This window comes from Corvus hawaiiensis, chromosome 4, assembly GCF_020740725.1.
Source record: "Corvus hawaiiensis isolate bCorHaw1 chromosome 4, bCorHaw1.pri.cur, whole genome shotgun sequence".
Lineage (NCBI taxonomy): Eukaryota > Metazoa > Chordata > Aves > Passeriformes > Corvidae > Corvus > Corvus hawaiiensis.
Genome location: NC_063216.1, coordinates 71805595 through 71827184, shown reverse-complemented (window position 1 = coordinate 71827184; position 21590 = coordinate 71805595). Strand labels below are relative to the sequence as shown.

At 39.0% G+C, this 21590-nt stretch overlaps 1 protein-coding gene across 1 annotated transcript in view; it reads left to right on the top strand.

The window, feature by feature from the left end:
- SEMA3D (semaphorin 3D) overlaps positions 1–21590 on the top strand; it is a 130989-nt gene that overhangs the window by 78322 nt on the left and 31077 nt on the right. Inside the window, exons 8-11 of the mRNA XM_048301099.1 lie at positions 5444–5586; positions 17683–17797; positions 18237–18306; positions 19637–19781. Coding sequence (XP_048157056.1) covers positions 5444–5586; positions 17683–17797; positions 18237–18306; positions 19637–19781 — 473 coding nt within the window. The remainder of the gene's footprint in view (positions 1–5443; positions 5587–17682; positions 17798–18236; positions 18307–19636; positions 19782–21590) is intronic.

Below are 21590 nucleotides of genomic sequence, written 5' to 3'. Positions count from 1 at the left end.
CTAGAAATTCCACATTTTTTGGTAGGAGGTGTTTTTTTCTTTTCTTTTCCTTTTTTTAAGGGAAAAACACCCTTTGTTGCTGTGAGGATCATTTTAAAACCACTAAGGGCACACTAAAATAGCTTCCCAAGCAAAACACTGCTTTTTCTTGCCCGTTTAAAAACATTGTGAGCTAGTAAACCCTCTAAAAAACTGGCTGCCTTTGCACCCAGCCAGTCTCAAACCACACACAGAGTAACATGGAAAACTTCACTCATAAGCTAACCCTGCTCAATTAAAGCATCCCCCTTTTAGCTGTCAACTCTCTTTAAAGATGTGGCAACACTGGCCCTGGCTCAGGATGCCTGTGTAACTATTATGGGTGCAGTGTAAAGCCAGGGCCTGCTGACCGCAGGGTTAAGTTGTCTTCCCAGCAGACAACTTCCAAAAAGGATAATTTTGCCTCTTAACTCTTTGAGACTTCAACAAGAGGAAATGTTCTTTTTTTCCTAATACATTTTCCCTACACCTTCTCTTCTTCTGTATTATTGCCTTAAATTTCTAGTTAGATATAGTGCCATAACCCCAGGATTTCTGCTATGAGATGAGGAGGAAAAGGAAAAGCCACTTAAAAGTAATTTTTACCTTTCCAAATAGGTGACAGAAGAATGTCCCATCTGACTCTGCTGACCTATCCCACTTCCATTTCCTGTGCTCAAAATCTTTCTTGTCCCATCCTCCTGTCTCCTGTCTCTCATTTCCACACACCCCTTGTGCCCTGCAGACCAGAATTGGACTGTGATATGGACCAGGATGGGTCCTTCCAGCAGTCAGTTCTTTAAATCTAATTACCCATGCAAGTGCATATCCAGTTTTATCACTGGTGGCCTGCAGATGCTCAGCATGGAAAGGTGGCTGGGTAGCTGCTTTCCTAAGGGATGCAATAATAAGCTAAAAAGAGAGATTTACTGTGGTTTGGCCCTAAGGAGCATCTGGTGTTACCATTAGTATAGATCCACCTTGATGAGTATTACAGGGTTCAGTTCCTAGTCCAAAAGAACTTGTAGCTTAAAAATCCAGTTCCAAACATTTCTTTCTCTTGTTATTGTTTCTTCATGAGCAGTTTGAGGCAAGGGAAGAGTACAAGCAAACAGAATAAACTGTAAGTTTGAGAAATGTTTAGATGTTTTAGTTTGGAGACTGGGTGGGGGGTGTCTGCCTTTCCTCACTCTTTTAGATTGATTCATGAGTTATTCTGTTTTCACTTAGAGCATCTGTATTTGTGAAAGTTTTCTAAGGAGAACAGTATATTAATATGTCTGGGTCTGAAAAACAGCTTTAGTGTGCTAGACTGTGAGGTGAAAATTGCCTCACACTGTATAAACACTGAAGACCCCATATATTCTTCAGGTTTACCTCGTTTCCAGCCATATAAAACCCTACAGCCACAATTCTGTCTAAGACTTCACAAACACAATCCATTCAGTGTTATACTAAGAGGTATAGACATAAACTAGGTGCTTTTAATATTTTGACACAGTGCTTTTAAGGCTGGAGAAAATTTTAAGTGCAACTTCAAATGACAGCATCATTTCTGCAATAAGCCATAGGGTGGCCAATATATTTCTAGTTTATTATGTAATGTTACCAATTACATACTTTTGTGCTTTCAGCCAATATTGGTATAAAGAAAATATTTACTTGATTTCAGGTTTAAAACTCCCATCTCATCTAAATCCCCTCTTCCCTAAATCTACCATCCATTTACCAAGCATGTGTTAGACCTCCAGGAAAAGTTGTACATGCTTGAATAATTATATAGTTGAAAATAAATTATTACCATGCATGACTCATGTTTTACTTAGGATAAGCATAAAATGTACAGCTTGTTTTCTTCCAGAAGGCCAAGGAAGTTTTGCTGTAATGCACCTCAGTATTTTTAAAGTTCAGTCTTATTCTGTTTCTGGAAACAGAATTATCCTTCCCTGAGGGAAGGGAGGTAAAGACAAAGCATGAGGGAAAAATGTGGGATACCTTCCAGTTCCTTGCAGGGCATCTCTATCTTGACTAATTAAGACATGTCCTAATCTCAATGACTGAATAGCAGCTCCACAAAGGGGAAAAGGAGGAAGGCAGCTAATCTTTCCCATGACTCAGGCTCACACGTGCTCATACTCCCGCAAGGGTGGCACTGGAGCAGAGGGGAGCAGGGCTGGGGAATCAGGCGTTCCCACAGCTGCTCACCGGAGCTGCCTCGCCTGGGGATGGGGCACATGGGGCTGGTGGCCCCTCTCCGGATGGCAAAGCCGCCTACTGGAACCGAGTCTGCCCCGTGCCAGCCCCGTGGGCAGGGGAGAGCATCCCACCAGCCCTGCACACAGGCATCCACTGAACAGCTGCACATTCCTCCCTCCCTCTGAGGAAGAGAAGGCCATAGCTGGAACGAGGGCTTCCTTGAATTTCATTCAACTCTTTTTTCCCTTTTCACTTTTTTTATAGCAATTTAGCCGTCTTTTCCAGGGCAAAGTCTTGCAGGCAATGAGTTCTTTATATCCTGCGAGCTTTGGATGGGATTCAGCTCCCTTAGCTCTAAAAGGCAAAAGCTAGCATCCTGTCTGAGCTCAGTCCTTTTGCTTGCCTCTGTAATTTACTGAGAGAGGTGGCACTTCCAGAGGGTGACACACCCCACCTATTGTAGGAATCTGTCTTAAAATAGGATTATTCATTGCCACTTTTTCCCTCCCTGAGAGAAAACCTGGCTGAGAATGGCTTAGGAGCTTGACTTCTAGGTGGTTATGGTAAATAAGGTAAGCACTGTCCTTTGCATTCTGTCATGCCACATATTTCTGGAAGTCCAACTACACAGAGATGCTGCCTCCCACTGCTTCAGGTTGCTTTTTCATTTCTTCATGTACTGGGACAACCACTCCTTTGTTGTCGCCTTTTTCTGAGTCTTAACTTCTGCGTAGGATGCACTGCCTAAAATAACTGCTGGTTTCAGAAGGAGGTGATGACCAGCAGGTGACCAACACAAACCCCGCAGTGAAGGACCAGCTGTATCAGCTTTTCCCACCAGGCCACATGAGCATGTTGAAAAAAGCACAAGCAACACCTGTACCATCTATTGCCAGAGCTCATGATGCCCTTAATCCTCACTTTGGTTACATACAATCTAGCTGTGAACTTAATATGTGGGAAAATCTTCTGCTGAAGCAAATAGTGGGGGGGATAGCCCTGTCTATGAGAAAACAAACGGTGGTTTAAAATCATCATCATTAGTTTTTTCTCCCATGCAGAGAATCCAAAAGCCTAATTCACAGTTAGTTGCAATGTTCTTCTGTATGTTGGATAGATGGGTTAGAAAAGATGAGACCAAGATCTCACTTGCAGAACATAAGGTGCTTTTCAGATCATAATCTCTTCCATTTAATTGTTTTCACTTTGTATCTTTTACAATGTATTTTTGTTTGGATTTAACTTTCAACTACAGTGTTTTCAGCTGTGATTTAAAACTGTTAAATATTAGTGTTCCTTTAATTTGTTAGAGATTCTTCTAAATCTGTTCCAGGAATTGGTATTGAGACATTTATTTTTGCATTTGGCTTGCCAAGTAAAGCACTGAAGTTTAATCTTAATACCCCCATATATTCAGTGTTTTGTTTGGTGAATGTGGATTAAAAAAAAAAAGGATGTGAATTTCAAAAACGTGGTATAGAAGTATTTCACAGGTTTCTTCTTAAATGGCTATTTAACTAACCACATGTGTAAGAAACAGTACTGGAAGCATATTTATGTATTTATTCATGCTTAGAGATCTAATCTTCAAAGTAGCCTTACAGGCCCTGAGGGGTAATTGAATATTTTCCTCAAGATCATTTTGAAATCCTGACTTAAATTTATAGATCTTGATGACTGCATCATTTCATTTTTTCTGCTGACACCATTCTCTAGTGTCAAAAGGTTGAAAATGGAAGCAGCACTGGCTGTTTTCACCCATAAATTTCGTCTTCTGTCACAAAGGTGCACACTGAGCACTTAAACACATCCCATTTTGTCTCAGGCCCTTTGTCTCAGACTGCAAACTTTTGAATCAAGCACTCTATTTTTCTTCTTTGTATACTGTAGAGTTCATGGTGAAAATTCCTCAAGGCTAATATAAAGTAACAATCATTATGAAAAGGACAAAGGCATGAAGATACATTGAAAGCTGATAATAGTATTCCCCCATATAAACAGTGTGCTCTGTTTGCTCTGCATTCTTACACCACCCTCCTTATTGCTTTCTACTGCAGCCTACCTGATAATGGGGGACAAAGACTGTGTATTTTATTGCTGAAAGAATGTATTTTAGAGTCAAGGGTCTCTTTGCACTATATTTGTATAGCCACTTCTGTTTAAAGAAAAACATCATTGATCCAAGTGCCCTCAGAAGAGCTCATCTATTGTAGCACACTGGGGAATGTCTCAAAAATCACTGCCCAAGTAGCTGGTTCACTTGTGCAAGGCAGTGTTGTTGCCTGCTCTTCTCCAATCAGGGACCCTTGGATTGCTTCAATTTCTGATTTTAGTGCAAAATTTAAAGGCAAAAAACCAAAAAATCCCAACACTGGAAACAAAAGCCCTCAACTAGTGAGCAGGTAGAGCAGGATTAGAGACCATGGATGAGGGAGCTTGGGAAGACAGTGAAGAATATCTTGGCCCAGTAAGCATGCCTGAAAGATGCAGGCAGATACCCAAGCTTGCCTTGGAAGAGACCAGGAATAATATAATGGCCCAGCATGGCAAGTCAAGGCATTTCTTGCAAAAGCAGATTTAAATAACCCAAACAAACTATTACACTGTTATAGCCAGTTTGTTTTCAAGCACAGGGAACTGTGTCCGTAAGACTGACCAGCCAGTTTTGGAGTTGCTGTGCTAACTGGGGAATCCCAGCGTGGCACTGTGTTGGATTTGGTAGATGTAGTCAGGTTGCTGTATCAGAGATACATGGGAAACATTCCTTTGCAAGCTCTCTCTAGTAAACAGTAGTGTGTTTCTGTATTCATAACTTCTGCAATGAGTAATTGATTTAAATTCTACCAGGTGATTTCAGAAAATCTACTTAGCTTCATTTTGGTGGCAAGAGCAGTAAGGTAGATTCATGTAGGCTATACTTTGTACTGAGAGTTACTCTATTTTCAGACAGAGAATGATAACCAGTGCTGCATACTTTTGAAAGTATATATATATATATATATCTATATATCTATATATACACAAAAACATCAGCCTAAGAGTAAATACTTCAGACTTCATGGTGGTTTTCACTTGGAGTTAGTAAGAAACTTGCTACTACGTGTCTATATAATGATATTTTCATTTCACTGGAAGATGCAACATAAATGCAGAGATTTAAAAGCAAGCTCTAAGGCTTTTCTTCAGATTTTTAACCCCCCTTTTTTTTTTTTTTTTTTTTACTTTCTAGGAGCAAAATTCATTGGAACTTTTCCTATCCCAGATACCTACAACCCAGATGATGATAAAATCTACTTCTTTTTTCGAGAAATATCACAAGATAGTGGCACATCTGACAAGACAATCCTTTCCAGAGTTGGGAGAGTTTGTAAGGTGAGGACTGTATCTTTTTATTTTATTTAAATATAGAAACTAAACAAGTTTGGTTTATTTCTGTGAGAACTGTGTTTTCCACTTTGTTACCCAAATGAGCCTACATATTAATTTTTCTGGACACAGAGTAGTAACGCCATCTGAAATTTACTTGTAGAAAACATAAACTTGATATTGACTGTGTACCTATTTTGAAAAAGGTACTATGTTTATAAATTATAATGCTGTATCCAAAAGATGAAGTATTGACCTTCAGAAATGCAATGATGTCCTGCTTTGTTTCATGAGCTTTCAATAAGGACTGATGTGTCAAAGTGTACACAGTGGCAAGGTATTCGGAGTTTTATGGAAAGCACCCTCTGAATGTGTGGATATGCAAACCCATCCCTTCAGCCTGGTTCTGTACATCATTCCTGGGCATTACTGAGAGCTGGGGTCAGTCATTTGTTTCTGCACATTCCTGATAACCAGCTGGGGTGAAGGGAGGCTAAGAAAGTATACAGTTTCTGAGTTACATCCACATCTGCCTGGAGGTTTCCTCCCTTGGGAAGAAGAGCAATCCTTGACCCATTGACCAGGAGGAACCAGACCCCGGGTCTGCTGCAGTGTAAAAAGTTCATTTGGCTGGTGCCTGACCTCCTTTAAATGATTGCTCCTTCACTTTCTCCTTCATTATGCTTGGGTTTGCCCCCTGTGGAAGGTTTGTGCCCTGATGGTATATACAGACTTGGGCTTATATGAACTGTGCTCTTCTTGGAGAAGCATCTTTGTCAAGGGCAGAAGCCTCCTCAAAAGGTAATGAAAAGAAAAAACAGTTCCTGCACATGAAGACAGCAGTCAGTGTAGTTTGCTGTTTAACAGCCTGATGGATTTACTGAGGTCTCTAGCCACAGTGGCAGAAGTGTCTGTAGACTTTTGTGTCAAACACACTCTCTGTCCACTCCCCTGTCCCCTAGGACATTCTATTCCTGTCTTCTGTAGGAACAGAAGCAGTCAGTATAAGTGCTTCTGCCCTGTCCTGAGATCCTCAGGAATCGCTGGTAAAAGTCAGGAAAATGGAATTTGAAAGCTGCCTTCATATTAGTAACATAGTAAACATAAGCTTTGAGCAAATGTTCTTTTAGGTATCAGCAACACCACAGCAGTCACACAAGTAGGTACATTTCTATGATCTTTTGTTCATAAGCTTTATCTGACTTCCATTTTCTGGGCAGTGTGACTCTGCTGGCAGTGAAAATTATGTTCTCGAGAAACTTGAAAATTAGTAAATGAACAAAAGCATTTGTGTTCTGAAATAAGATGTGTGTGGGAGAAGAGCGCTCATTTAGCTGTGGCCACACTCTGAAAAACAAAGAGTGACAAGTGTATGGATGTGTAAATCTACAACTGCTCTGCAGTCCAGCTAACGCCCAGCTCCAACTGAGATTTCAGTGGCCACAGCCATTTCACACTTCTGTCCTTGACCTAAAGTGTTAAGAAAACAAAACATTCATCCATAAATCAGTTCTCTAGTAGGTTTTTAGCTAGACGAAAGAATGGATAATCTTTAGTTGGGTATTTCACAGCAGTGTGATTAATGGCAGAATGGAAATGCAAACATACATGATTTGCTGCTAGACATGGCATTTGCTGATTATGAGAAAGCACTTAATGCATTAGGAGAAATTGATAGACAACATTTTCAAGCCAAGGCACATGAGAGAGTATAGTAAACTAAGATATATTGGCTACACATCCCCAGCATCCTTTACCTAGAGAAAAAAGGAGATAAGCTATCATAATAAAAGCAAGTGTATTGTAAGGAAATCCTAATGACTGTGTATAATCATACCTCAAATGAGAATGAAATCGTAGAGTAATCATGTTAACAGGAAAAATGTCATGAATTTTATTTTTAGTAGTCAAAGCAAAACAATGAAAACCGATAAGCACAGTGATTATTATTAATAGTTCTGCACTGTCTTCTTTATTTACTGAGCACTTCCCACTGGTTGCAGAATTATTTTGATAATCCAGACTCTTGGGGTTTTTTATATTTGTCTTAATTATCAACAAATTAAAAAAATACTGCTAATTATTATAATAAATATAGAACTATTATGAGTATTTAATACAAATTAAAATCTGCAAATAGCCTTGTCTGTTTATGGACTGAAATATTTTGTATCTGTGCTGTGGTATGAAACATCTGCTGTGCTTAATTGTCTCTGACACGGGAACAATGCCTTTGATTGCAACACCTGATAATTTCTACTTGCACTGTCTCATTAATGGGACCTGTACTGCACAAAGTTAAGCCTTTGCCCCCTTTCCCTGTTTAGCAGAGAATAACAGTGAATGGGAGGAGCTCAGCAACTTCTGAAATAATTTGCTTGGTGTAAACACAGTTTTTTCCTACTAGAACTCAATTGCTCCCTACCTCACAGTGCCTTAGGGCTCATGTCCATTAATGCCAGAAACACATGCTGAAATTAGAATAGGTTTTGTTTTTAATAAGAAGCTTAGTCAATGCAGCCTATTTGGCTAATTTTCAAGGGTTCAACAATATGGTCTCTCAGTGATCCTCTCCCTTAGGGAAAATCTTCTCTGGAAAGCATTCCCCTTTCCCAGCTACTTTCAGACCCAGAAGACTGCAGTGCTCCTGCTGGCACAGCTCTTTGCCCAGAGTCAAACAGCTGTCACTTGTCCTGTTCACCAGACCATTCGTGCCCAGTGTCCTGCAGCCTGTGGTGCAAGAACGCAGACGCTGCAGCTCTGCACACCACTCATTTGGGTTTACGTCATCTGCTCTGTGTCACTGAGGGATATCACTGGCACTGGGGAGGAAGTGCTTTCAACAGTCACTTTCAGAACCAGTTGTGTCATTTATCATGGCAAATGGCATTTCCTGGTTTTGGTTTGAGTGAGGCAGAAAAAGTATCATTGCCCTGTCTGCAATACCTGATATTACTTATGGTATGTTCATACTTACATAAATTGCAATGTTTGGGGTTATTTGCTTTCTTTTCATGTAAGGGCATAACCAAAAAGAAAAACTACTATTGAAGATTAGCTGGCAAAGTTTATTTCTTTTTTAAAATTCATTCAGTTACACACGTATATTAAATGATCATGCAAACCTTAACTTCTTAAGGTCATGGATCCATTTATTTCTACTTCTAGAAATGCAGGCCTAAGCTTTTACAGCTACACTGTCTTCAAGCCCACAATGCTGAACTGCTTTGCATCAGGTAAAGACAGGACACAGTAATTACACATTAAGCAAGATTTTGGAAAAAAAATACAATTGCAGCATCCATGCACTGTGCCCTGTGCAGTCCAGTAACAAGTCAGCTACATTTTTGTACATATCCACCACTAAATGATGGCAGAATTGTAATTCTATTTATCGGCAACCTCATATATGTACAAGTATAGCCCTAGAAAAGATCCAATTTTCCCTCCTATTTTCCCCTCTCAAATAAAGTGAGAAGTAAAAATCTAACCTGGAGGAGTCACAGAAAAGGTTTTGAAGAGGGAAGAAAGTTGCTGGAGCTTTTGTTTGTGTGTTATCTATATAGAAACACATCTTTTCATAGTTACAACCTCATCCTATTGGAATGGAGTGGAAATTAGCCAAAAGCAGTAGTCTCTCTGCTGCAATATGAAAATCCTGTTTATTATTACAGTGGTTTGCATTTGCTGTGTTACAAGCTTCTCTTTAATGGTTTGGGTGATGTATTGCAAAAGTTATAGCATGCAGTCTTAGAGCCTGGTTTCTGAGACCTCAACTGCCAAGAAATCAGACTTCAGCCCCTGATGTTTTCCCATATTTCCCAAAGTGTTCGGTATCCAGAAGCAGCTTTTGTTCTAGTGGGAACAAGCGAGCTCTTTGTCTTTTTTTCCTTTTTTTTTTTCTTTTTTGAATACCATTCCACCCCTATATATACCAAGCTGTACCTGGGGAAAAGAATACTGCAATTAGGCACAGCCCTCTTGGTTAAACTGTACTTTCTAAGCACACTGGAATGTAATCATTTTAAGAGCTCTTGAGTCGAGAGCCCTGGACACACCCTGCATTCCACCTTTGGGTAATGTAATTTATTTCCAAAGCCATGAACATCAGCAGAGTTCAAGGCTATGACCTTGCCTCCTGTCTGGTGCTTTAAGCGATTTGTATTCCCAGAATGGCAGGAGGGAGCTATTCCTCCGCGGCTGCAAGTCCAGAGTCTCCGGTGGGCTTTGCCATGGGGCTGCTTGAATGTAAAAGTTAAGAGGTGTTTTTCTTGTCCTGGAAATAGTCTAGCCATGCCTTTGCTGTGACTAGGGATAACTGGCCCATTATCATTATTGGTATTTCTATATTGTGTAGATAATTGATCTCTCTCCAAAGCTGTTGGAGCTGTCCTGGCAGTGTCCTGCTTTCCCGTTTAGCCACACTAGCTGGGTCCCGGAAGCCAAATAGCCATGTTAACATGTTCTCAGCAGGGCTAATTAGTCTGGGCTCAGAGCCATGGTCGTGCAGCTATCCTGCTTCCAGTTCTGGAGGCAACTCATTCCAGACAAGGTTTAACTTACTGTGTGTAACATGCTTACATACCTCCTTTGTCACTATAATATTACCTAGCCACAATGTCAACCATGGCAAATACTTTTTTTCCTTGATTTCTCCATGATAATGATTAAAAGCCCTCTGAAAAGGTTATCCCTAGAAGAACAATGGCCCTCATCTGCCCACTGACTGTCTCTGCAGCTGTGAGTCTTTCAGCAGGCGACTCCTCTTGGACTTCGAAATTTGATATTTGCATATTATGTGCCATTTGGAAGTTTTCAAATTATGTATAAAAGCAGATGCTCATCATGATGATTTCATTTTTAAGGGCTGATGTGTTGGAGACAAGCCAATTCCATAGAGTATCTGCTTCTAACTGTGATGGATTAAGAGATGTAACATCAGGATTTGTCAGGTCTTTTGGTCCAACTTTCCTCATTGGCAAGGGTTATATAAGTATAGGAAGTTTTGTACATTTCTGTCCCTCATGGGTGTGTTTCAATAATTGGTATTTTGAGGGGGAAAATCATGATTTACAGATGAAGCAAAAATATGTAAGATATGCTTATGTGTAAAGAGGTGTGACTGAACTTTACTGAGCCTCAGGGAAAGTGAAAAAGAAGTTGCAGTGTCAACACAGATCTTTAAACACCGGACTATGGAAATGCAGCTGCACAACCTCTGAAGCAAACTCTGGAAGTCATTCTAGTTGCCAGAGATACTCATTGCATAAGACACTGTCAGTACACCCTGGCTCAGAAGTGTAAACCTGCAGAGTTAATTGGAGTGAAGTTCCTATGGCTAATCCAAAGTTCCTGACTTGTGAGTGCTTTGACTCAGATGTTCAAATATCTGTAAGAGTGGCGAATAATGACTTTTTGATTTGGAAGTTTCCTCATGTGATTAAATTATCTTCCTGTCTTTTTTTCCCCCGTCAGTACATTTACTATAAAAATGTGCCATGGTTTGCAGTTTTGCTATTGTTGATCAAGTACACTGTTGTAAATGCAGATGTTTCAGGATTCCAAATTCTAAAGGACTCTCTAAGGTGATGACCTACCTTTGTTCTTTGGTCTCATGCCCTTCCCAGCTCTCAACCTGTGGTTATCAATGCTGTGGTCACAATATGTCATGCTACTGACTTCAGGTACTTGTATATATCCAAGTGAGGAAACTAATTATCAGGCATTCCCTTCCTTCAGTAAAGGCAGATGACTAGTTTTTGGAAGAAGACTCCTTCCATCTTCAGCCCAGATCACTCTCTGAAGGACGTATTTTCCACTGTCTGTAAAGGGAGCTCTGCTCTACTGGGTCCCTGGAATCTGAAATTCAAGACATTCTGATTTGAAGAATGTGAAATTCTGAATGGCAAATTCAAGCCTATTTGTTCAGAAAGAAGACGATTTATCCCAGTGCTGGGTCTCACACTGCTCCAGTTTCACAGAGCTCTCAATCTGTTCAAGTCATATAAATTTTGTTCTCCTGTTTGACGTTAAGTGCATGATCCATCTAATTACTTGACTTGCCTGTAGCTTCATTATCAAGAATGCTGCCTTTCATGACCTGAAGGTTTTGTTCTCTGTCTTTTTATATCCTTCCTATGTATGTATCTCATATAATTTATATTATGTAGATAAGAAAATTTAGATGAGAGACAGGTAAAGGCAAGTCAAACACACTGGAATAAGCCATGGACAGTTTATACTCAAAATTTTAAGTAGATTTTCCTGAGAGTCCCATAACATATTTTATTAGTTCAGCCATAAGTCTTTGGTAACTTCAGGTTTTTACTGAAACTGGAATGAACAGGTGGATATAGCAGAGTTCATCTGGTTTGAACAGTTTGGGGGAATATTCCTAATACTAGCACACCTGTTGGAGATAGTCTTAGCAGGATTGATGTTTGGCCTTAAGGTAAAATGGTGCTAAATTTTATTCTTTCATTTGTCCCAAACCACATCTCCTTGTCTTTACCTGAGCCTATTAGTTTCTGGATTTTGGGGATTTTTTCATGGTATGTTTGATAACAGTCCAGAATTTTTCTTTGCTGTGTAGTTAGATTTTCCAGTCTGGATCCCATCCAAAGATATAATTTGGTAGAAACTTCTGGGTGTGATGTTTAAATACTTTCCAAAATAAAAATCAACATTTTCCATAGTGAGCTAAACAGTTATGCATGCTCAGTGTGAGTACATTGTCTTTCTGAATGAAATAAAAACAAACCTGTTTGAGGAGCAGGAACTGAACAGAGTCACCACCTCGTTGGCAGATTGGAACTGCAGACACAGAGGAGAAGTAAATTCCCCAAGTGTACTCAATGTATCCATCGGAGAGCAGTTGAAGTTCTAAAGTCTCATGTGCCTTCTTTCTCTTGCTTATATTGCAAGTGTGCTTTTGTTCTCTCTCAAGTAACACTTCACGTGTAGCTTGACGGTTTTGGATGTAACCCATAGCCTGATGAAATCAGAGGAGGATTCTTTCATCTACATCAGTATGGTTTGGACAAGGAATTTTGCACCTGAATTCCTGAAGGAGCAAATTTAACTTTCCTGTGGTAGGTTGGCACCTGACAGAGTTGAGTGGGGACAGAATATGCAAAGTAAAAAAAAAATTTACAAAAGAACTGTGAACCTGAAGACAGAAGTTGAAAGGAGACTGTAGTCTATTTCTCTATTTATAAAGTCAGCTACAAGGCTGAGTTTTTTTCTCTCCATAGTATAAAGCTTTGCTGCAGGGGATGCCATTTGTTTCTGGTAGCTTTGTCACATAGTTAGGCTTCAATAAGAGAAGGGCTTCAGGGCCTTTTGCAGTTTCAGCACTTTTCCTCTCTGTTCTCCAACATTTCCTTTTATTCAGGCTAGGAATTCTCTTTGGATAGTCCTTTTGCACATCTTGCCACTGGCTGTAATTAATAACCTGCTTCTAGAAATTCCACTCATTGTCTTTTTTCTTTTTCTTGCCCTTTTTTTTTTTTTTCCCTTTAAGAGGCTGTTCAGAATAATTACTGTCTTTAAAGTTTTATGAATCACACTGTTTGACATCTTTGATGTAGACTGATTTTTCAGATAACTGCACTTTTTGTTTTAATGTTCAATTTGTCACTGTTACTTACAAGCAAATAAGAGATTTAAAATCCCTAAAGATGCAGATGTTCTTTAGCTTCATTGCCATCTGTTTTCATGCCTACTGGATTCCAAGACTAACATTTGTTCATTTTAATGAAGCTACATTTATATAGTATATAAGACACAATAGAATAGAAAATAGATACAACAAAGCTTTTAATGTAAGTTGATTTTTAAATCACTTGATCATAGAGCAGTATTTTTTCTGATGGCTTTTATTTTCATATTAGCTTATATTTAGCTAGATGGTTAGAAAAGTACATTGTTTTGCTTAATTGCACATAAATTGCAGATCAGAAAACTGAAACTTCCATGGAAGTCTCCCAGGAGAGGTGTATGATATGACCTTAAATTACTTCACAAAATTTACTCTGTGCATTTAAACAGCATTCTTCCTGTATGTCAGAAAGCCATACAATTACCTATTCTCACTGAAGTGGGACATCCAATATTTGAATTCTTAATGTAATTTGGTAGAAGCCTGATTTCTCACTCCAACAAATTGTTTTTTGCAACCACCTCATTCAAAAGGGATTAAATTTTCGGATTTCTGTAAATAAGAGTCTGCCTGATTTATTAAAGTCATATTGGATTACTTCCCCATTTATCTAAGTAATTTCTGGTTTTAAATCTTTGTGATATTTTGGGATAATATTTCCTCAACAGGTGACAGATTGAACAGCCCCCCTTCTAGTTGGCAATTATCTACATTTCTAGCTCAGGCAAACACAAGTAACCAAGATTTTACAGGCACTTCTTCCTGTTAAAAAGAAGGTATTTCAGGCAGAAGTGTTGGTATTTGTTACAGCTTGTGAGATTACAAAGCAGTAAGTGCTAATTAAAGAGTTATTTATATTCAAAATGAAATATGCAGTCCTAAGTGCCTTCATCTGTCCAGTAACAAAGTTTATAGTAAACACAGCTAATCCAGTGTGCTTAGAAGTGATATTTTGGGAGATAAGATTTCAGATACTTGAGGCTGGTTGGCTGTTACAAGATTAGCCATATTTTTGGTATGAAAGGCTTGCTCATGCTGCCTTCCCCTTCTCTCAGCACTCAAATTTATCTTGTCTCCTTGTCCAATCTCCCTGAAATATTTAGAGTTCTTTGTATTCAGACCATATCTCTTGACAAAAATAATTTCAGTACATCCAGTTAATTACTTAAACTGGCTTGAGGCAAACCTTTGCTAAATCAGCTCAATGGGCTTCTTAGGATTCTGTGACTTTGTGTTTAATCCTTATTTCTGTTCACCTGTGCACTAACTGGACTTTGCTGTGGTGATTTTCATTCTTCCATGCATTTCTTCTAATCCACTGACTACCCAGCCTGTACATCCTATTGTATTTATGTCTTGCCCTACAAACAGTTCAAAATATTGGAGCACATCAGTAATTCATTCCAGACTGAGACTATTAAATAATCTCTTTGACAAAAGAGGCTGTCTTCTTTCTGTAGCAGCCCAGTCTCAAAAATAACTTGGGCCAGTATTTCCTTTGGGCAGCCTCTCAGAGGCCAATAATCAGGAATGATGAAGGTCCAAGGAATCTACACCAGAGTGGAGATGGCAAAGTGAATGAGTCCACGTCAACATGGTCTGAAGGAAAGGAGAGCAACTGCATGTTCTTCAGCACCTGAAGCCTCAAGATGGGTCAAAGACTGACCTAATATGCACCAAAAAATAGTATGAGGAAGGGAGGAGTGCTCTTTCTTAAAAAAATAGACATTTACAGAAATTAGTAAGATAGTACTACTTGAGACTCCAGGAGCAAAGACATGCCTGTACTATTTATAGTTTCTAAACCTCCTTGGTCTGAGCTGAACTAATTCTGTGTGTAGATAAAATCATCATGGCCTTTGTTTGTTTCTGCACTTTCTCAGTCAATCTCAATGAATCGTGGGCACATTGTAGGAAAGACAAGACATTGTTTTAATCAGAGATGACTTATAGAATTGAAGAGTACTATATGGCTATTCATCACAAAAATCCCCCAAAAGTCCCAAAACGACAAACAAAAATATCTTCCTAGTAAAATGTGCTTTTTATTTCGCTCAGCCATGGCAGTAGGAAGAAGCATGTTGAAGGATATGTCAGCATATTGTATGTGCAACTGTCTAAATCAGTGAAAGGTCTTTTCAGTCTATCTGCACCATAAATTTGTCACTCTCTGGCTTCAGAAGGACTTGGTAGCTCTTGGAATGCTGACTGGTCACTGAATCCCCCCAGCTCCATTATAAACTGTACAGTGTTACTTCAGCAGCTTTTGGATATGTAGAACACACCGAGTGAATGCCTGTTCTAATGTCTCTTAAATTCAAATAACATGGTTAACGTCATGTCCTGGCTTGAGAGCAAGGAAATATGGATACATCTTAAATCCAGTGGAATTTTATACTTTACAGCACACAGCACTTGCTAGGATTGCTTTCTTTGAGCACAGTGTTTTTTGGTTCATAATGCTCTAACTCACTGGAACTACTGATACATTTAAAATAAGCATTTGTGAGAGTGCTATGTGGGATCACAACTTAAGGTTGGTAAAACACAAGTACATATCTTCCATCTCTTGCAGAAGCTGAATGCCTGTAGTGACAGGAGTAGGACCTAGACAAGGATCGTTTTTCCATTCCAGCCCCATCACTTGCTCCATGCTTTCTTCCTATTTGCTGGTCCTTGTCAGGTAGTTCGACAGCTCATCTCCTGTGACGCTGCATTGCATCCACCAGAAATCAAAGTGGAAGCCCTGCAATGTGAGATTTTCTTAGCTAGTCCCAATTGCCAGAGGAAGAAAAAGCTTTACACTCCTTGCTTTTTAAGATTCTTTGTTCCATCTTTTTAATTGTTTGGTTTTAACTGCACCGCAAAGTTTGTTTGCTCCTCCTTTGAACAGAACACACACATGCAGAGGTTTTTTTGGCTATTGGCTTCAGGCTGCTAATTTTGACACCTTTGTAATAAATCTGCTGGGTAGATGCAAAGCTTCAGGCTTGGCAGAACCTCAGGAAATCAAGAGAGGAGGCAGCAATTCTTGTAAGAGCAGGAGTTCCAAAGGCCTTATATTAACAGGAATCATTTCCAACTGAGCTAATCTATTTGAAAGTAGCAGGTACATGAAAAGGAAAAGCAGTTAGAGTGCATTACAAGAGAAGTGTTAGTCCTTCTGAAGTGATTTCAGCACTTAAAGCCAACTTTCTGAATGCCTGTAGTATGTATGATACAGCCCTGAAGGGCCAAACACAGTCTGTGGTGATGACATGTAATTTCCACCACCCGATGTTTCCTACTGAGGCTGGTTCTGTACCTTCAGATTGCAAACTGAATTAACAAAACAGTGATTTCTCCAAATGAACCTGAGGGGGCTGAATATTTATGGCTGAATTTGAGGTCCTTAAACATACAGCACAGATCCCCTAAGCTTCAGAGTTTATAACTGAAAGGCACAGGCACCTTCGTGGGCTAATTCAGAACCTACAGCTGGGAGACTACTGCTGGTGATAACATTTCTTTTAAGTGTTTCAATTCTTGGTTCCTGCTGGTATATCATTGCCCTTACCATTTTGAGGATGAAGAATTTTGGGGCCTAAATAACTCTGCAGAACCTAAATAGTTCTGCTGTTTGGAACCAGCAGGATCCTTCATGTAGTCACTGGAAGAAGTACATGAGCAAACTCCTAGTTTGGCTTCTTAAAACTTAAATCATCTACCATCCATTCCTATCTACTGATCCAAGTCAGTAGAAGGACACTTACCCTTCAGAAAGATAATTCCAATTTCAAGTTACCCTTCATGGATTTTTTCTTTCTCCAGTGACTAAAGGAAACTTGGGCAAGTATGCTTATGTTTTGGAAACCCATAGTAAAAGAAATGGAAAAAAAAAAAAAAACCCCTGTTGTTGGAGTATAGACTGATATTTCCATAATGACAATTATTAAAATAATATAACTGGTTTTGCCTGGAATGCCTTTTGATCTGTACTATGTACACAAAGTGCAGTATTTACATTGTAAGCTGCTGATGAATATAGGGGTTTTTTTTGAGAAATCTATCCAAAATGTTCTGTTCTATTATTTGGTTTGTAAAGAATTTTGAAGAACAACTGATTGTAAAAAATAGCCTCACAAAGAGCAAGAAATCATGTGATATATCCATGTTTTCACACAGCATTCCAGTTAAAAAGGTGGTGAAGGAACTTTGCAATCAGATTTGGGTATAATTAGGAAATTTGAGTCGCCCACTCTCGGAGCAGATAAGTGACTACAGAAGCTACTAAGAGAAAGTGTCCTACACTCTCTTAGGAAAAAGAAAATGAAAAATATTTTGATGTTTGTGGTAAGAGCAAACTGTCGAATCAGACAGAAGAAGCACAGTCCATACTGTGCTGTTACATTTTAAAGCTCTTATTTGTTTAATATTCAAGTATTTGATTTTATTTTTGTTAGAATGATATGGGAGGGCAAAGAAGCCTAATAAACAAGTGGACAACTTTTCTGAAAGCCAGGCTTGTGTGTTCCATACCTGGTCCTGAAGGGGCAGACACACATTTCGATGAGCTGCGTAAGTTGATTTATTTTTAATGGTCTATTTTAACATTAGTAATGCCTGCTTTTGTTGGTTTTTTTTTCCTGTCTGGTTTGTAGAAGCATTGTGTCTTGTTCTGATTCTACTCCTCTTCCAAACAGGGCTAGTAATGCCTCTGACTTTTATCAGAAGTCCCTGATGATAATTGATACTGGTCTGATCAGAATTATGGTGTTTTTCCCTTTCCCTCCAAAAGCTGGGAAGTGAAAATCTGATTCTGTATAAAACCCAGAATATCTGTGAATGAACACATTTCGGAATATTAGCACAAATTCATGTGGCAGAAATTAAAATTCAAACAAAACTAAAGCCTTGTTATAATTTTACAAATTTCCAAATTATAAATGATAAATGCAGAAATAGTCCATGGATGTTTAACTAAAAAGAAACACCAAGTATATTTTTCTCATTGCAGAAGATATATTCTTACTTTCTACAAGAGATGAGAGGAACCCTCTTGTGTATGGAGTCTTCACTACAACAAGGTATGTGTTAGGATCATGTTTGCCTGTGGAAACAAAGGATGAAGATCTTACTCAGGACTTTTACACTTTTGTATATACTGAGGTCTTCTAGACTAGATCCTGATTCAGAGCAGTTAGGAATTGCTGGAAAAAGGCATCCATGTCAGGGCTGTGGTCACTAAGGACAATATTTTTCAGAACTGGAAATAATGAATTATGTCCCTAAACCTTTCTGTGCCTAGCTTTTGAAAACGATTGTAAAAAGTAATGAAAATGTAACAATCAACAACATGCTAGATTATTTCAGCCTCATCCAGTTGAATTTATAAATTTCTATCATATTTATTGAGCAACCAGTAATTGCTATTTTAGGCAAATTATTGTCATGAAGCCTCATTTCTGTAAGCAACACCTTGACATCTGCTGTTTCCTGATATCAAAATTACTCTCTAAACTGATAGTTAAGTGATTTTATAGTCCAGAGTTAATGAAAGAATAACCCAACTTTATCTCAAGGGGATGCACTAATTAATTAATGACCTTTCAGATCAATAGTGAGATACTCTATAGAATTGTCGGAAGAAAATTAATAATCTTTTCTTTTGTCTCCCAAACCTTTGAATTAGGTGTAAATAATGGCTAGCCAAATGCTGACCAGTATGAGTGCAATGAGGAATTGCCAAGGCACTCCTTAATTCAGAAACAGTTACCACAGTAGCTCCCTAGAATATATAACCACAGAAAATACTTAAAATTGAAGTAAATATTGCACAATAAATGAAGTGGTTTGTGAAGTAACTGAAGTACATGCTACACAGCAACCTGGCATGGTGTTCTTTTGAAAACTGAAATATTTTGGATTTTTTTAGAAAAATACATTAAAAAAAGGAAAAATTAATAAAAAATAAGTGTTTATTTTTATGTCTTGTTTTGTTGTCTTTCCAATGGAATTTTTAATTCTCAGGGACCTCACCAATAATACCACTAATGTTTGGACTTCCAGATGTGAACACAATGTAAATCAATGTCCTTCATTTGGATAAAATTCTAATCAAAAGAGCTAGTAAATGATAGCTGGAAACTGTCAGCCACTAGAAAAAAATTGCACTCTATCAAGTAATCCCAAAGGCCAATCCAGGTTTTAACTGAGCAAAGTTTAAAACTGTAACAAGAGTGACATTAAATATCTGTAGTTATCAGACCTGTACACATCGTTGCTTAGCAGCACTTGCATCAACCGCCAGGTGTAGGATTGATCCAAACCCCATCAGACTCTGTAATTCATTAATTCCCTGGCTGAAGCACCAAGGAGGTGTTTGCAGCGTGCACATCAGTGAATCTTCTCTTGCAGCTCCGTGTTTAAGGGCTCTGCAGTGTGTGTGTACAGCATGGCCGAGATCAGGGCCGTGTTCAACGGGCCCTACGCCCACAAGGAGAGCGCGGATCACCGCTGGGTGCAGTACGAAGGTCGCATCCCCTACCCCAGGCCTGGCACAGTAAGTGTCTCCTTAATTACAGACCTCTATTTTTACTCAAAAGCAATCATGCTTCACACCCCTCCCTGGGCTGGTAATTTATATTTTCCGCTCAGGATGTTTCAAATTATCCTCTCAACTCTTTCCCTTCTGTTGACAGCCCAGACTTCTTACCTACCTTGTAGGTATATAAATATACATTTTTCCATGTCTCTGAGATAACATTGTGTCCAGACTAGTTCCTGATTGTCTCTCATATTGTGGTCTCCTACTGTACAGCTATATTTCTATCTGTTGGAATCACCTCTAAGGCATCAATACTTCATAAAAAGCCAAAGGCATTTCTTTATACAGTGTTATCATGAGGTTTTTTATTTGTATTTCTTGTTGTCTTCGTGTCTGTTAAAATCATTGAGATACTGTCATTGGTTCTCTTATGTGTGCTTGTGCATGTGTTGTGTTTAAAGTAAAATAAGGAGGTAATTGCTGGACATTTTATGTGATAAAAAATAAGTAACAGGAAGAAAAGAGAAATTTTGTATCTGGAAGTACTTTTAATCCCAGTCTCTTAGACCTCAACTGTAAAAGGCCAAAATAAGGAGGAAAACTTAGAAATTATTGAAGGTTTTTTCCCACTTCTGTCTCAGTATTTGGAAAAGCACAGGCTGACATTACAGGCAAGGAAGAAATGGTATTTTCAAAAAATACATCAACTTTAAAAACATCATCACAACTTTAAGCAACTCTTTATACGTAGAATGTAAAAGCAACAATTTTATCTGGAATAGCTCTACAGTCTCTTGGTCAGGTATTCAATGAACAAGTATCAGGCAGCCAGCAGGGAGCTGTCAACATCAGATGTGGCCTAGAAGCCATCTGGCCATTTCTGCACTATTTCTCTGACCTCAGCACTGGTGTAACCTTTGCCTCAAGCCACATTATCTGGTTAATTTAGTCCATCTTTTCACACATTTCCCTGTATCTCCGTGTTTTCTTCGTCTTTCCATTGGACTCAACAAGCTCATGATGTTTGTTGAACGTGGTGGTCCCAGGGTTCTGCAGGTCAGGCCCCAAGTGCTGATTCCCTTCTCTCAGCTGAGGATGAGCCTCAGAGCTGCTCTGTCTCCAAAGGCCAGGACAGCTCAGAGACTGATTTGGCCTGCCCAGGATATCAGCCCTGATGGAGCAAGTCACAGCTTATTGGGGCAATTTAGGCATTGCAGGCTTACGCGTCTCTCTGTCATGCAGAATACATACTGCACCCAAAAAGAAGATGCTTTTTTTTTTTTAATTGTATGTAACTCTGCAGCTGGTAAGGAAGTTCAGATGAATTTAATTTTAGCTACAAAAATGGTGCCAGCAAGAACAATAGCTGGTCCCATGGCATCTAAAGAGATTAAAATAACTCTCTTGAAAAACTCAGAGTGCCCCATAAGGATGAACACTCTGCACAGATAGACAGCTCATAAGCTCATTGCATTTTTGAGTGTATTAGCCATCACATGGTTGAGCTGGGATTCACAAGGAAGGAAACATGCCATGCTGAAGCATGTCAGTGCTGATCTTTAGCATTGATTTGAATATCCATGGTTGCAAGTATTCTAAAGGTTGGAAAGCTGAAAGAGTAACAAATGTTTTCCATAAGCCAACCCTTACCTCTCCAAGGCTTACTTTAAGCACCTGGTAACTGCTGTGAGAAAATAGTTTCTTTAAAGTTCTCCAAACCTTCATGGTCAGTGGATTTCTGTAGGAGTTTGTCTGACAAAGGACTGAGAAGGGAAGTGGATTTACTGAAGAAAATTGTCAGAAGAAAGGTGTCTGTAATACTTG